Source organism: Pseudonaja textilis, chromosome 8 (genome assembly GCF_049901715.1).
Source record: "Pseudonaja textilis isolate UNSWEBS1 chromosome 8, rPseTex1.2, whole genome shotgun sequence".
Lineage (NCBI taxonomy): Eukaryota > Metazoa > Chordata > Lepidosauria > Squamata > Elapidae > Pseudonaja > Pseudonaja textilis.
In genome coordinates, this window is record NC_141997.1 from 1,202,437 (window position 1) to 1,216,938 (window position 14,502).

At 35.4% G+C, this 14,502-nt stretch overlaps 1 protein-coding gene across 7 annotated transcripts in view; it reads left to right on the top strand.

Annotated features, from left to right (window-relative positions):
- DMD (dystrophin) overlaps positions 1 to 14,502 on the top strand; it is a 1,342,375-nt gene that overhangs the window by 910,566 nt on the left and 417,307 nt on the right. For all 7 annotated transcript variants that reach the window (XM_087938163.1, XM_087938162.1, XM_087938165.1 and 4 more), the window contains exons 56-58: positions 7,647 to 7,803; positions 11,702 to 11,822; positions 12,360 to 12,628. In XM_087938163.1, coding sequence (XP_087794289.1) covers positions 7,647 to 7,803; positions 11,702 to 11,822; positions 12,360 to 12,628 — 547 coding nt within the window. The remainder of the gene's footprint in view (positions 1 to 7,646; positions 7,804 to 11,701; positions 11,823 to 12,359; positions 12,629 to 14,502) is intronic.

Here is a 14,502-nt window from a genome sequence, read left to right on the forward strand (position 1 = left end):
TTTGCCCATGGGAACTTGAGGTGGCTTACAGAATATAAAACCACATTTAAAACAATAAAAACTAACAAAAAGAATCAAATAAATTAATAAAGTACAAGATAACAAAATCACCCCCAACTCCCATCCCCCACCCCAATGACAGCAGATCACATGAGCCATTTGATGAGCTCCATCCCACTCTGGGATCCCCAGGCCCACTGGCAGAACCAGGTCTTCAGCGCTTTCCTGAAGAATATTAAAATAGGGGTTGTTCTAATCTCTGGGAGAATGATGTTCCAGAGAGAGAGAGCTACCACAGAGAAGGTCCTTCTTCTGGGTCCCACCAGGTTTATCTCCCTCAGGGATGTGACCCACAACATTCCCTGCCTCCCCACTCTGATGGGTCGAGTAGATGTGACCGGCAAGAGATGGTCTCTCAGATAATCTGATCCCAAAGCCCTGAAAAGCTATAAAGGTGACAACCAGCACCTTGAATTGCACTCGGAAGCAAATCGGCAACCAATGCAGCTTTCGCAGGAGAGGTGATACTTGTGCACACTGGGGTCTGCACAAAACCATGTGGGCCACTGCAATTTGCACCAACTGGAGCTTCTGGGTACTCTTCAAGGGCAACCCCATATAGAGCACGTTGCAATTGTCAAGACGGGAAGTGACTAGGGCATGAGTGACTGTGAGTAGGGACTGTTGGTCAAGGAAAGGGCATAACTGCTGCACAACCCATAGTTGCACAAAGGGCCTCCTGGCCATGACCACCACCTGCTCTTTGAGCAGGAGTCGTGAGTCCAGGAAAACCCCTAGATTACACACAGGGTCTGTTTGGGGTAGTGCCACCCCATCCAAGACCAAAGGTGACAATTGTCCCTGAGCCAACAAACCCCAAACCCAGAGCCATTCAGTCTTACAAGGGTTTAGTTTCATCCAGCCCCTAACAGGCACTATGAGAGGGAGGACACAGAAATTATGCTGATTTTAACAGAGATGGAGCATAAATTTTATAGAATTTTATATTAATTTTTGTACTTTGTACTCATTACTTTTTTAAAAAAATTACTCAATATTTTATGACTTTTGGGAGGAGGGAGGGAGGAAGGAAACATATCTTTATATAGCTTATGTTTTAACTTTTATTTTTTTTATTTTTTTCCTTTTTAATAGACTTTATTTACAAAACATTAAAACACAAACATACAAATATGTAAGAATAAAAAGAATATAAATAGAACAATAAACATATTTCTTTCAATTACATTTGATATTAAGATTGATAGCTCATAGTAAACAGTAGTAAGTAATCATTGGCAAGTATTCTTTATCCCTTATCAATTACATATTAATTAATAAATAATATATTATTCTGCTATTACTATTGGATTATAACTGTATTGGTTAATCAAATGGAGCCTTCATAATATTTATATAATAGACAAGAAGCTTGAAATCATTATTATTATACATTCAATATATACAACTATAGAATGTGTCCTGGGTTCATTTATCCTGTATACCTTTTTTCTTGTGCTCTACCCAGCTGTACCACTTATCCCAAACCAAATAATACTTAGACTCTTCCTTCCCATTTAATTTGAGCGTGAGCCTCTCCATTTTGGCACATTCGTAGCTTTTTTGAATAATAATGTCTATCGGTGGTACATCGGGCCTTTTCCAATATTGTGCTAAAGAAATTCGTGCCGCTGTTAATAAGTGGATGATCAGATATCTCACTTTGGGAGGGTATTCCCCTTTAATCATTCCCAGGAGGAACAGTTCCAGTTTCCACTCCAGTCCGCATTCGATAATTTCTTCTATCCATATTCTTATCCTTGTCCAATATTTTTTAATCTCAGGGCATGCCCACTAAAGATGGAAATAGGTACCAAGTTTCTCTTTGCATTTCCAACAGCTTGGACTTGCTGTTGAATATATTTTAGCTAATCTAGAAGGTACCAGATGCCATCGATATATCATTTTATATAAATTTTCCTTATATGGTATTGATTTTGTAAATATAAGATTTTTTGCCAAATTTCCTCCCAATCATCCAAATCTATATTATAACCAAAGTTTTTTGCCCAAGCTAACATTGGTCCTTTCACAATTTCCTCAGCTAATTCATACTCTAGTAAAAAATTATACAATGTGGATATCATATTTCTCCAGGCACAGGAGTATTTTATCTAATTGAGAATCTTTTGTTTCAAATCCGTTTTCTTTTGCATCCCTAATATGTCTCATTTTTATTTGAAAGTAGAACCAATTGTCAATAATTATTCCTTATTCCTTTCAACAATTAAACCTGAATCAATTTAAGTGATCCCTCATTATCTAGTATTTGGTGGTCTTTGAGCTTTTTGCTAATGTCCATCGTGTTAGGATGGAACATCGCCTCCATTGTTGAAAGCTACCTCGGAATTTTAGTATAATGGTTTCTTCTAATATCTGTCCAGATTTTAATCAAAGATTTACATAAAGTGTGTCCGGAGAAATATGAATGGCTTTTCTTATTTGGGTTCCACAAAAATGCATGCCATCCTATTTGTAAATCATGGCCCAGGAGTGTTAAAATTATTTTGTTTTCCAATTTAATCCAGTCTTTTATCCACACTAGTGCCGTCGCTTTGTAGTAGGTCTCCCGGGCTTTTATTGTCTTGTAAATAGATTTTGTTTATTCTCATTTTTTTTCCTGCCCAAATGAATTTCATAACGATTTTGTCCACTTCTTTAAAAAAAAATTGTCCAATAGTACCAGAATTGTTTGAAATAAATACAAGATTTTGGGTAGGACATTCATCTTAATCGTTGCTATTCTACCTAACAGTGAAATTTGCATTTTGTTCCACTTTTCCAAATCCTTTCCAATTTGTTGTAATAATTTGGTATAATTGTCCTCCCTCAGGGATAATGTTCTAGGTCTTAGCCAAATGCCTAGATATTTAATCTTATTCACAATTTGTAATCCCATCATTTTCTCTAGTTCTTTTTGCTTACTGTTTGTTAGGTTTTTAACTAACATTTTGGTCTTTTCCCTATTAGTTTTTAATCCTGCCAATTTAGCAAATTTGTCTATTTCATTTAATAATACTGGTCCCGAATCTATTGGTTCTTCTATGACAAATACCATGTCATCCGCAAATGCTTGTAATTTGTACTCTTGACTTTTAATTTTTGTTCCCTTAATTTCTTTGCTCGACTAATTCTGTCCAATAATGTTTCTAGGATTGTTATGAAGAGCAGAGGTGACGACGGGCATCCCTGCCTGATGCCCTTCTTTATCTCAAATGGTTTGGTAGCTTCTCCATTTATCAGTATGTTTGCCTTTTGTGTGGTGTAAATTGAATTTAGTATATTTGCAAAATTACCACCAAATTTCATCAAGTTAATCTGGTGTTTCATAAAATTCCAGTTGAGGTTATCAAAGGCCTTTTGTGCATCCAGGAAGATAAGGGCTATTTGATTTCCTGGGTGCAGTTCATAAAATTCTAATATATCTATTATCATTCTTGTATTATACCTAATCCGTCTCGTGGGAAGTAATCCATTTTGGTCAGGGTGAATTTTGTCATTGAGCACTTTCTTTAGTCTTTCTGCCATTATAGTCATGAAAATTTTATAGTCTGAGTTTAGAAGAGATATTGGTCTATAGTTCTTTATTTGATTGGCATCTGCATCCTCTTTGGGGATTAGTGTTATATACGCTTCCTTCCATGATTCTGGAATTTTAGCTTTCAGTAATACCTCATTGCAGATCTCTAGCAACACATTCTCTAATACCTCTCCTATCTCTTTATATAACTCACTTGGAAAACCGTCTGAGCCTAGAGCTTTATTGTTCTTTTGTTTTTTGATCATCTCTTTTAGTTCACTCAAGGTTATTTCTTTATTAAGTAACTCCTTTTTATCCTCTGATAGTGGGTGTATAGCTCCTTCTTTCAAATATTCTTCTATTTTGTTTAAATCTACTTTATCTTGTTTATATAAATTCTCAAAATACTCTCTTACAATTACCTTCTTTTTTTCCGGAACAGTCTCTATTACTCCATTTTTGTTCACTAATTGGTATATTGTTCTTTTCTGATTTTCTTTTTTTAATTTATATGGTAGCCATCTACCAGGTTTATTTGCATGTTCAAAATAATTTTGTTTTGTATATTGTAGCTTCTTAATTAATTCTTCCTGGTCTAAAATGTTCATTTCATGCTTTGCTAGTGCCAGCTCATTTCTAATTTGCTCATCTCCCAGAGTTTCCATTTGTCTGTTCTCCAAATCGTCTATTTTTTTATTAGGGTATTTTGTTTTTCCCATCTTTTTTATTTCTATTTGCTATATATGCTATAGATATTCCCCTTAAAAATACGCCTTTATTGTGTCCCAGATATTCTGCAATGAGGCATCCTGTTTTTTATTCAATTCAAAAAAACTGATTAATTCTTCCCTAATTTTTTGGGTGTAACTTTTTTCTTTCAATAGTTGCGAATTAAGTATCCATCTACTTTTCTTATGGATTTGGTCCTTCCAATCTATCTGCAGCGGGTTGTGGTCTGCCCAGGTGTTAGTTAAAATCATTATTTCCTGGATCTCCTTAAATAAGTCACTGTTCACCCACGCCATATCCAATCTAGACCATGATTTATGCGGACTGGAGTAGAAACTGAACTGAGTCACCCCTGGGTTTAGCTTCCTCCAAGCATCCACTAATTCTAGTTCTTTGGCCATCTCAAAAAAACTTTTGGGCAATATATTCCGTGTTTTTTAATGCTTTTGTTCACATTCATAATTTGATTGTTATTTGCAATTGCGTTGTAGTCTCCAAATATACACATTCTTGGGTTGCCAATTTTTATCAATTTCTCATATAAAGTTTTATTCATTCCGATTTTTATTAGGGGCATATATCTCCACTAACAGCATGTTTTTATTTTGTAGGACCACCTCTACCATTAATATTCTCTCCATTGTATCATTATAAATCAATTTTGAGGTTATTTCCTCTTTAATATACAGTACCACTCTTCTTTTTTTTCCTCTGCTAAAATTTTGTTCCCCAATCTTTTATTTTGTAGATAGCTCTGATCCTGTTTTTTAATATGAACCTCTTGGAGGCATATTATATCGGCTCTCTGCTTCTCTAATTTGAAAAATATCCTCTTCCTCTTAGGTAGGTCATTTAATCCATTAATGTTCATCGATATTAGTTTCATACATCTTTCCGTTTATCCTCTAACTTTTATCCCTCATTAGTTTTAGTCATTGTTTGACTCCTAGTTCTCACTCCTGTCTCCTCTCATCCATTTCTTCCCTTCTTTCCTTCTCTTTCTCTCTCCCACCCTCCCTCTAGGTTTAGAATGTGATTCTTCTTGGCTTGAAGTCTCAGGCTCATCTCTACTACTCAGTTCCTCTTCTATTCCACCTATTTGTTCAAAGAAATCTTGTGCTTTTGTTAAACTTTCTATTTTCACTCTCTTCTCCTTCCATGTTGCCAAGATACCCTCTGGAGTGATCCATCTAAAGGAAATGCTTTTTTTATTAAGATAATTAGTGAGGAATCAGTAATCTTTCCTCTGCTCATGGACTCTTCTTGGCACCTACTTCAACACAATTACTTCTCTACCTTTATATTTTATTGTTTCTTCTCTTGAGATCCTGTAGATTATATCCTTAACTCGCCTCCTAGTGAGCCTGATATGAACTTCCTGGGGGAGTCTGTGCCTCCTCGCGTAACTTGTGTGAACTTTATACATGTCATCCAATTCGTTTACCATCTCATTTTTATCTCTTTGTAGGAGTTCCACTAGTATTTAAGCCATTGTCAATGCTAAGTTTTCTTCTCTATCTTCTTCCACATTCTGAAATCTGAGATAATAGGAGGCTCTGTCCATCTTGAGGACTCTTTGTTCTGGTCTGTGATTTTTTTTTTTATCTATACGTTCTAGTTTCTTCATTTGGTTGGCTTGTTCTTCAATTATTCTAATCTTTTCTTCATTTATCTTGATGGATTCCTGAATCTGGCCTATTTTCCCATCCAAGTTCCTGATTTCAATTTTCATTTCCCCTATTTCATCTTTCAATTCTTTTTTCATTGTTTCTCTATCAGCCCTACTTTCAGTGTGGTTTTTTGACATCGACTTCTGGAGTGCCAACATTGTTCCTTGAATTGCCAACAGGGTAGCTTGAACCGATTGAGTGCCAGTTGGAGTATTTGATTTCTCCGGGACCAACATCCCTTCAATCATTTGTTGTGTTGCTGATGCAGGGCTAGGTAATGCTACTGATGGTACAGATTTTCTCCCAGTTTTCGTGATGGTGGTGGTACTGCTCGTCATACCTTTAACAGTTCTATACTCTTCATCCACTATTCTAGTTATATTATCTCAGATCGTGTTACCAACTACTACCATCAACTTTATCAATATTTTATGCTTTTGATTTCCCTTATTAATAAATCTGAAATTCAAAATTTAAATTAACACTTCTTAACTCTTAATAGACCACAATATCCAACCAAGAGAGGGGAAAAGAAAGAGAAAGAAAGAAAGAGCAATTGTTTATGTTGCCATTGTACTAATCAATGTACTAAATTCATTAATCTACAATAAATCAGCTATATATAAGAAAGGGAAAAGGATGGGGGGGAATATCTGAAACAGAGAAATTACAAAGAAATTAAATTATAAGGTTAATAAATATCACTTTCCAGGCCAAATTCTATATAGAATAACCAATCAGTATTAGTCTCTTATTATTAATTAAATATATATAGATACATTAAATATATAAAATATATAGAGAATAAAACTATCCAAGCCCAGTAAATTCAAAGGGGAATAAATACTTCAAGGGGGGGGGGGGTATAGAATCCCTTATTATCTTACTGTCACCTTAATATCTTACTATTAAATAATAATGAATACCTAAATACCTAAATAGCTAACTCTATTCAAATTTTAAATACAATAATAGAGACAGCCAAAATAGAAAATATTTATCCAGCTTATTTTGTATCAATTTCATTCCGTTCTCAGTTCTATTAATCACTCCAGTTACATTGATACAATTTACCGAGGTCTGCTACTTTCAAAGGCTGCCTCCAAAGTCTGCACCGTCACTCCTCAAAGCTTTCTTAAAGTTCTGTCCAAGTCCCAAGTCCCTTTCTCAAGCAGAATAGATTCAGTAGTCTCACTTCAAACAGTTGTTGACAGGGGGCTCCTTCCAGTAATATCCCCTTGTCTCTCCTTCTTGGTTTTCTTTTTAAAGTTGTATTTTCACTATTTCCCAGCATTGGGGGTAGAAAACTAGATTGCTGCCACCACTTTCCACCTTCACCCCTTTCACTCTGGGTTTCAGTAATACAATCAGTTCTTCTTCCCACGATGTTCCAGTTGTAATACAAAAGATATTTCTCCTGCTGATAGCTTGCCCAATCTCAGCTTGCTATCTTCTCGCTGCTTCCTTTCCTTGCTGGTTTGTCACATCTTTGGGTCTGCCCGCGCCAGACTGACTTCTTTCACCTCGGACTTCGGACTCTCTTCCTCACTGCCTCAGGATAGCAACTCCCGATTGGGCTCCAAGAGTCATTTATTTTACATATATGAATCAAGGAAGATATTGCTTTTGGTAATATTTGTAACACAGAAACTGAACCTCTTTTTCAGGTCTCATCTAGAAGCCAGTTCTGATCAGTGGAGACGTCTACACCTTTCTCTTCAGGAACTTCTGGCATGGCTGCAGTTGAAAGAAGATGAGCTAAAGCAACAGGCACCAATTGGTGGTGATCTTCCCACTGTACAAAAGCAGAATGATATCCATAGGGTATGATTTTTTTAAAAAAAATCTGGAAGTAGATATAAAAACCTTAAAAATTGAAAATTGATTCTCCTGTTTAATTATGCTTTGAGCAATAGAAGAAAAGAACTACACAACTTAATATGACCACTTTTTAAGGCATCATAAAAATATATGGTGAACTGCAATGAAGGTAACTAGAGGACAAGTACATAAGTCATGGCAATCATATGTGATAAAAGGCATATGACTTTATAATACAATTGCCATGACTTAGGTGCTTTCATCTGATGCTGAACCTAGAACAGATTAGAATTTATGTCAAGGCATCATAACGTGTTGGCGGCATTGCAGCTTGCTGTAAATGATACCATATTTGCTGAACCTTTGCCCTCCAACAAAGATTGGCATCATTTGGAGAAGGTATTATTTTATGGTTGTTTTAAGGTATTTCAAAGCCTATAGTGACATTGCAAAGATGGACTGTGAAGTTGAAAATATTTGCTGGCAATATTATTAGAGATTTGGAATACAGAGATGGCAAAACGATTGACACAATTGCTCCTTTCCTCTTGCAGAGCCAAATACATCGTTCAATTTATTAGCAAGGTAAAAGTGATGACAGGGCTAGGACAACAGTTGAACTGCAAGATCAAAATATGCTTGTTTGAAGGCCTAATTCATGGCAGTCCGATTAGCAAAGATTGATTACATAAATGTCTTTATTATATCTGCACTGATAAAGTGGGTACTACTCTCTGCACTATGCATTTTATTAGAGAAATGAGAAAGTCATTATGAACAGTTCACATAATTCATTGTGGATAGCATTATTCAGATCTGCTATAATTTGGATGCCAATGTTAGGGCCAATCATTGAAATTTACATTTAGCAGCTATATAACTTATTATAAATCTTGCAGACTAGCTAAATGAAAATATAAGTTATTCATTATTTAAACCTTCCTAGCTGATAAATCTGTCAAAGTAGAACAAATCACATGTTTAATGGATGTAATAAGTGTCTCTAGGAAGTGGTATGTATTCACTCACCCAATCTGTTTAAAGGAGAAGACCTGGAGCAGCAGTGCAGTTCAGGTCAACTCAAACAATTTCTAAGAAAATTGATTGAAAGGGCAGTGGCCTCACAGTTGAACTTGTAATTGATTTGATACTAACTATCTAAACTCATTTTAATTTGACGTTCAACTTGAATAACAGATAACTATACCACTTTTGTATGACCCATGTGAACTTGGATGGGTCTGCTTGTTCTATGGAATCACTTGATGGCTTTTATAACATTTACCCTAGTATACTTAATTGTCCAGTGAAATGAGTTTTAGAGGCAGTTTTACTTTTAGGGGTTTCTTTGTGCAGAATTCTGGATTTCCCATAAAACCAACTCCAGGTGTTTGTAACAGCAATATTAAGCTGCCATTCAATACCAGATCTATGATTATCCATAGGTCTCCATACTCATTTAGTTTCATAGTTTGAGTGGGGCTTGGTAAAAGTTTAGGCAATTGAATATAATGTGCCAGATAAGACTGAATTCAGGAGTTCCAGTTTGCAGCGCTTCAGGGCAGGCAGGAATCCGCAATCGTGCGCGGTTTCTGCCTGCGCTTGCCGCTGGAGTGCCCTGAGCCACCCAGCTTTGGGGCTAAGCCACCCCATAGAAGGTGGTGAAGACAGAGGAGATCTGGCAGGGTCGAGAGGAATCACACCTCTCCTCCCCAGCCAGCTAAACTCCCTTTTCTGAAGGCGGTAGAGCGGTGGTCAGAAATGGCTGCCTCAAAGAAGCACTCAGCCGGAAAAGAAAGTGCAGGAGGAAGTTAAGAAGTGAAAGTTTTTTGGCTGACTGGGACAAAAAGTAACAACTAAGGTACCCTGGAATTTAAAATTTGCAAAAGATACATCATTCTCAAAGACTTGCAAGCGGCGAATGAAAGATAAAAGGGAAAGTTTCTTTTTCCACTCTCCTTCCTAATGTTGACAGCGAACAGAAATGAATAAGAAATCGGAAAAACCCGCTTTGGCATCAAAGGTAACTAAACTGGATAATTAAATGTCAAGGGGATAATAAGGATTTCTGAACATTTAAAAAAAAAAATTGCTGTAAGAGGGAAGGGAGAGGAAAAGAATAGGAGCAGGATTTGGAAGGCAGGAGGAGATTGCCTAGAACTTAAAAGAATCATTAAATACTAACAAAACTTCTAAAAGATACATTTTAACTGGAATTTTGTAACTAAACAGTAACCCCAAAAAGAGAAAGGAAAGAAAGAAGAAAGTACTAAAAGAAACAGCTTATTTGGATTGTTTGGTGATTTTGGAACTTTTGGGAACTATCTTTGATTAAAAGTACTTGGGTGGTTGTTTTGGAAAAAAAGTTTTTTTTTTCTACAATGGCATCACTTGTGGATGAACTGAAAATTGAATTCAAAAAATATAAAGAAGAGGAACAAGAAGGGAAGGGCTCTCTTGGCTCTCTTTTTCAATTCTTAGAAATGGCAATTTGTACCTATGAGAAACTGACTGCGCAACAAGATGATTGGGACAAAGAAGAAGCCATCTTTGATGAACAAGTAACTTTACTTGGGGAAGAAAGGGGAAAGGAGGAAAAGAAAATGAAGACTTTAAGATTTAAAAAAACAACCAAAAAAGGGAAAAATAAGGTGAAAAGTGGATATAATGTTAGAAAAAAACAGAAAGGGGGAATACAGAAGAGGGAAATGGAGGTGGAGAGACAAGGGGGTAAAAAGGGCAGGGAGAAGAAGCAAGGGAGGAAGGAAGAGATGAGAAGTTTCAATAGTGTGGAGCAAGATGTAAAGAAACAGGATTTATTTAGAGATAATGGGTAAAAACTTGATTCAAAAAGGGATTCTGCAAAGGTACATAAGATTGTATTGTTATATTTGTATTAGAAATAATGTTAGAAAATTGGAAACAACATGTGATTAAAAAGTTGGATAAAATATTCAGTGTAATTCAGTGAAATTTTTGTGAACAAAAGGAAGGCAATGAAATAAATGAGAGAATTGAATTAGGATGGGAACATTTTAATGACACAATGTTTTAAAATATAAGTGAAGTGGGGGGGAATAACTATGGAAAGTTTATAAGTGTTCCCATAAAAGTATGATATTTAACTGAAAAGTAATGTGTAAAATGTTTAAGATTTAAATGAATATTAATGTTAGATTTGAATTGGTATGGATTGTTGTTTTAATTATATTATATATTTATAATATTTTCTTCTTTTAAAAAAAATTTAGTGTGTAACTTTAGAATGTACGAAGCAGAATCCAAATGGAAGTTATGTTTTATACTAAGTGTTATAAATTTAGGGGAAAGAGATAAAGGCGTCATACTCCAATCAGTGTACAGGAGAAATTTTGTTTAAAGGGAAAAGATAATAGATAGCTGGAAACAGGACAGACAAAGAATAATAAGCATAATGATCTGAACTGAGATGAGATAAATAAAATTAAGAAAGTTAAAAGAGGGGAGAAGCTATATAGAAAATGTAAAATGGCAAAAAGATATGAAATGGTATATAAAATGAGCATGAATTTGAATTTGTGTCTGTACGAAGAGATGTAACCCAGGATCAAGCTGCTTTCAGAAAAGATGTTTTATGTTTTTATGTTTTTATGTTTTGTTTGTTTGTGTATTAGTTTTGGAAATCAATAAAATTTGGTTTTTTTTAAAAAAAAAAAGACTGAATTCAGAACATGAGTCTTTGAGAAGGATGTATTTAACCAAACTAGCTTGGTATTTATTTATTTACTTTTCACTTACTAAACAGAACATGAAAACATTTAACCTTTTTTGCTTTTTCATTCAGTGACAAAAAGAAAATATATAATCAGGATATGAAAACAACTTAAATGTCAGCTTATATTTTTATTGTTTCCTTATGTAGGCCTTTATGAGGGAACTAAAAATGAAAGACCCTATTATCTTGAATGCACTTGAAACAGCCCGAATATTCATATCTGAAAAGCCTCTGGAAGGACTGGAGAAGTTTTACCAGGATCCGAGAGGTAAATGCTAGAGAGCAATAATAAACTTCCAGAAAAAGGAGCAGTAGTGGCTAAAAAAATATCCATTCCTATTGGATCTTCCTAAAACTTTGCAAGTTTAATATGAAAAAATAAGGAAAATACACAGAATGTAAACAGTAATCAATTTGCAGATTTATGAGCATAGCAATATTGGGCACAATTATTATGTGTAACTTATTGATCATTATTCTAAATCTGTATTCCTTGGCATAGAGAAGGTTCTAGAATAAGCAATAAAACATTAGTATCTAAAATTAAAGTGAGCATATACTTTATATTTCTATTCCCAATACTGTCTTTGCATATTCTAATCTAATATTGGTTCAACTGTATATGGAAATAGGTGACCATGATGCCACTTAGGTGGATTTAATGCCACTGATACCACCCCTAGATACTATTCAATTTGAGCCAGTGCCATGGATATAACACTTAAAAGTATTTGCTTGTTAATAATAAAAAATCTTAATTTTGTTTTTAAATTTTATTTATATTATCTATATGCTTCACTTTTAGAGCTGTCTCCAGGTGAAAGAGCCCAGAATGTAACTCGGTCCCTGAAGAAGCAGGCAGATGATGTTAAAACAGAATGGGATAAACTGAATCTACAATCTACAGGCTGGCAAAAAAAGATTGATGAAGCCCTTGAAAGACTACAAGAGCTTCATGAGGCAATGGGTGATTTTGATCTAAAACTTCATCAGGCAGAAACTGTCAAAGAGTCTTGGCAGCCAGTTGGGGATTTGCTCATTGACTCACTGCAGGATCATCTTGATAAACTGAAGGTAAAATGGTATTTTTGTTCAGTGCTGTTTGCATTAAGATACACTTAACATTCTGATGTAGCTCCCCCTTCAATACCAAGAGAGACTTCATAATTATTTTAATTAATCACAATGAATATTGAGATAAAATATAAATAACAATTTATTACTGCTATTTTAAATAATTTAGTTGTGCCTTAAAATATAGGATAGGGAAAAATTCCAAAGGCATTCAGTTTTATATGCCAAATTATTTTAATTGTGCATTTTTAGAAAACTTCATTTGTCTATTTATTGCTAATGTAACCAAATTTATTTTTATATATACATTATGGAAAAATTACCAAATGTCAGCAAAATTATAGTTATTTTGTGGGATAATTATCTACTTCATAAGGTACAGGAACATGCTTTCATATCAGGGACGACTTCAAAAATCTTAGCAATGGGTTCTCTGCCCAGTTGCTGGGTGGGCGTGGCCATGGTGGGCATGGCCTAGTCGGCCTCCTGCACCACAGTTGGGGGGGGGGATTTTTGCCTTCCCTGGGCTCTGGAGGCTTTCCTCAAGTCCCTGGAGAGTGAAAATGGCCTCCCTGGGCTCCAGAGGCTCTCTGGAAGCCAGAAGTTGGCCTATTTCCAGCCTTCCTGAACTTCTGTTTTTCACCATCCTTGAACCTCCGTGCGTGCCCTGCACTTACCTGCATCCAAAATAGGCTGTGTGGGGACTCCTGGGAGGGATGGGGTGGAGTGGGCAGAGCCAGCCAGGAGTGGGATTTGGTGGGTTCTCTGAACTGTGCAGACTCTTAGTTAGAGGATCTCCCGAACTCCTGCAAACCCCCAGAAATCCACCCTGTTTCATATGTATACTATTTTCAGTAATTGATTGATTAATTATTGTTGCCAAATAATTGACAACTCTTAGCAGCCATAAAGATATTCTCCTCAATGAACTATCCCTAATTTGGTCCTTCAGTTCTTGCAACAGTGCACTTACTGCCACTGTAACCCAATCCATCTTCCTTACTTCTGGTCACCCTCTTCTTGTCTATTTTTTTATCCTTTATATAAAGTAAATTATTTATATTTTATATCCCTTCAGAGAAAAGTGGGATGAAAAGGTTTGAGGATCCAGGGGCTCCTATTTATGACTTCTTCTCATTTGTAATTTCGTTTCCTAAGTTCTCTCTCCCGTGCCTCTGTTCCGTTCTTTGTGACCTATTTTCCCCCCCAATTTCTTGGTGGCTAACATAGTTACCCCTTGACCTTTTTGTTTTAACCTTTCCTTTCCTTTGTAACTCTATTCCTCTTCCATTTACCACACTCATCTCTTTACATTCTTTTGCAACAGTATGTCGCGAAAGTTGTCACAAGTCTTTAAAATGTTCATTTCTCTTTATTAGAGTGCATCATGAAAATATGGTTTTAGCAATTTGCATGCAGTTGACAACTGAATTATATTTCAGGATGTATTACAAAAGCAAAAAATAATCTACTGTATTAAATTATGTTGGTTCTTCTTTTTCAATAAGCTAGAATTTATCTTTTCCATTTTAAAGAAATAGATACCAAAGTCAGGTCATGTTCTTTCTGTCAAAGAAAACACAGTGAAATCAGTACTATGTATTAGATGTCTGGTACTCTTTTTTCTTTTGCCACTATAGAACACAGATCTGAAGCCTTATGAAACATATACTAGCAACAGAATATTTATGTGTCAGTTTTGTCTATATGAATTTTGAAGATATCAGAAAGGTTCTAGCTGAATTCAAGATTGTTAAGAACACATTCGTTCATGTGAATATGGGAGTTTTCTAGGGAAAGGATCCTATGGTTTTTCTCTATTTTATTTGTATTTTGACTCGTTAGATCATTTTACATCCTTCATGCATAAGATC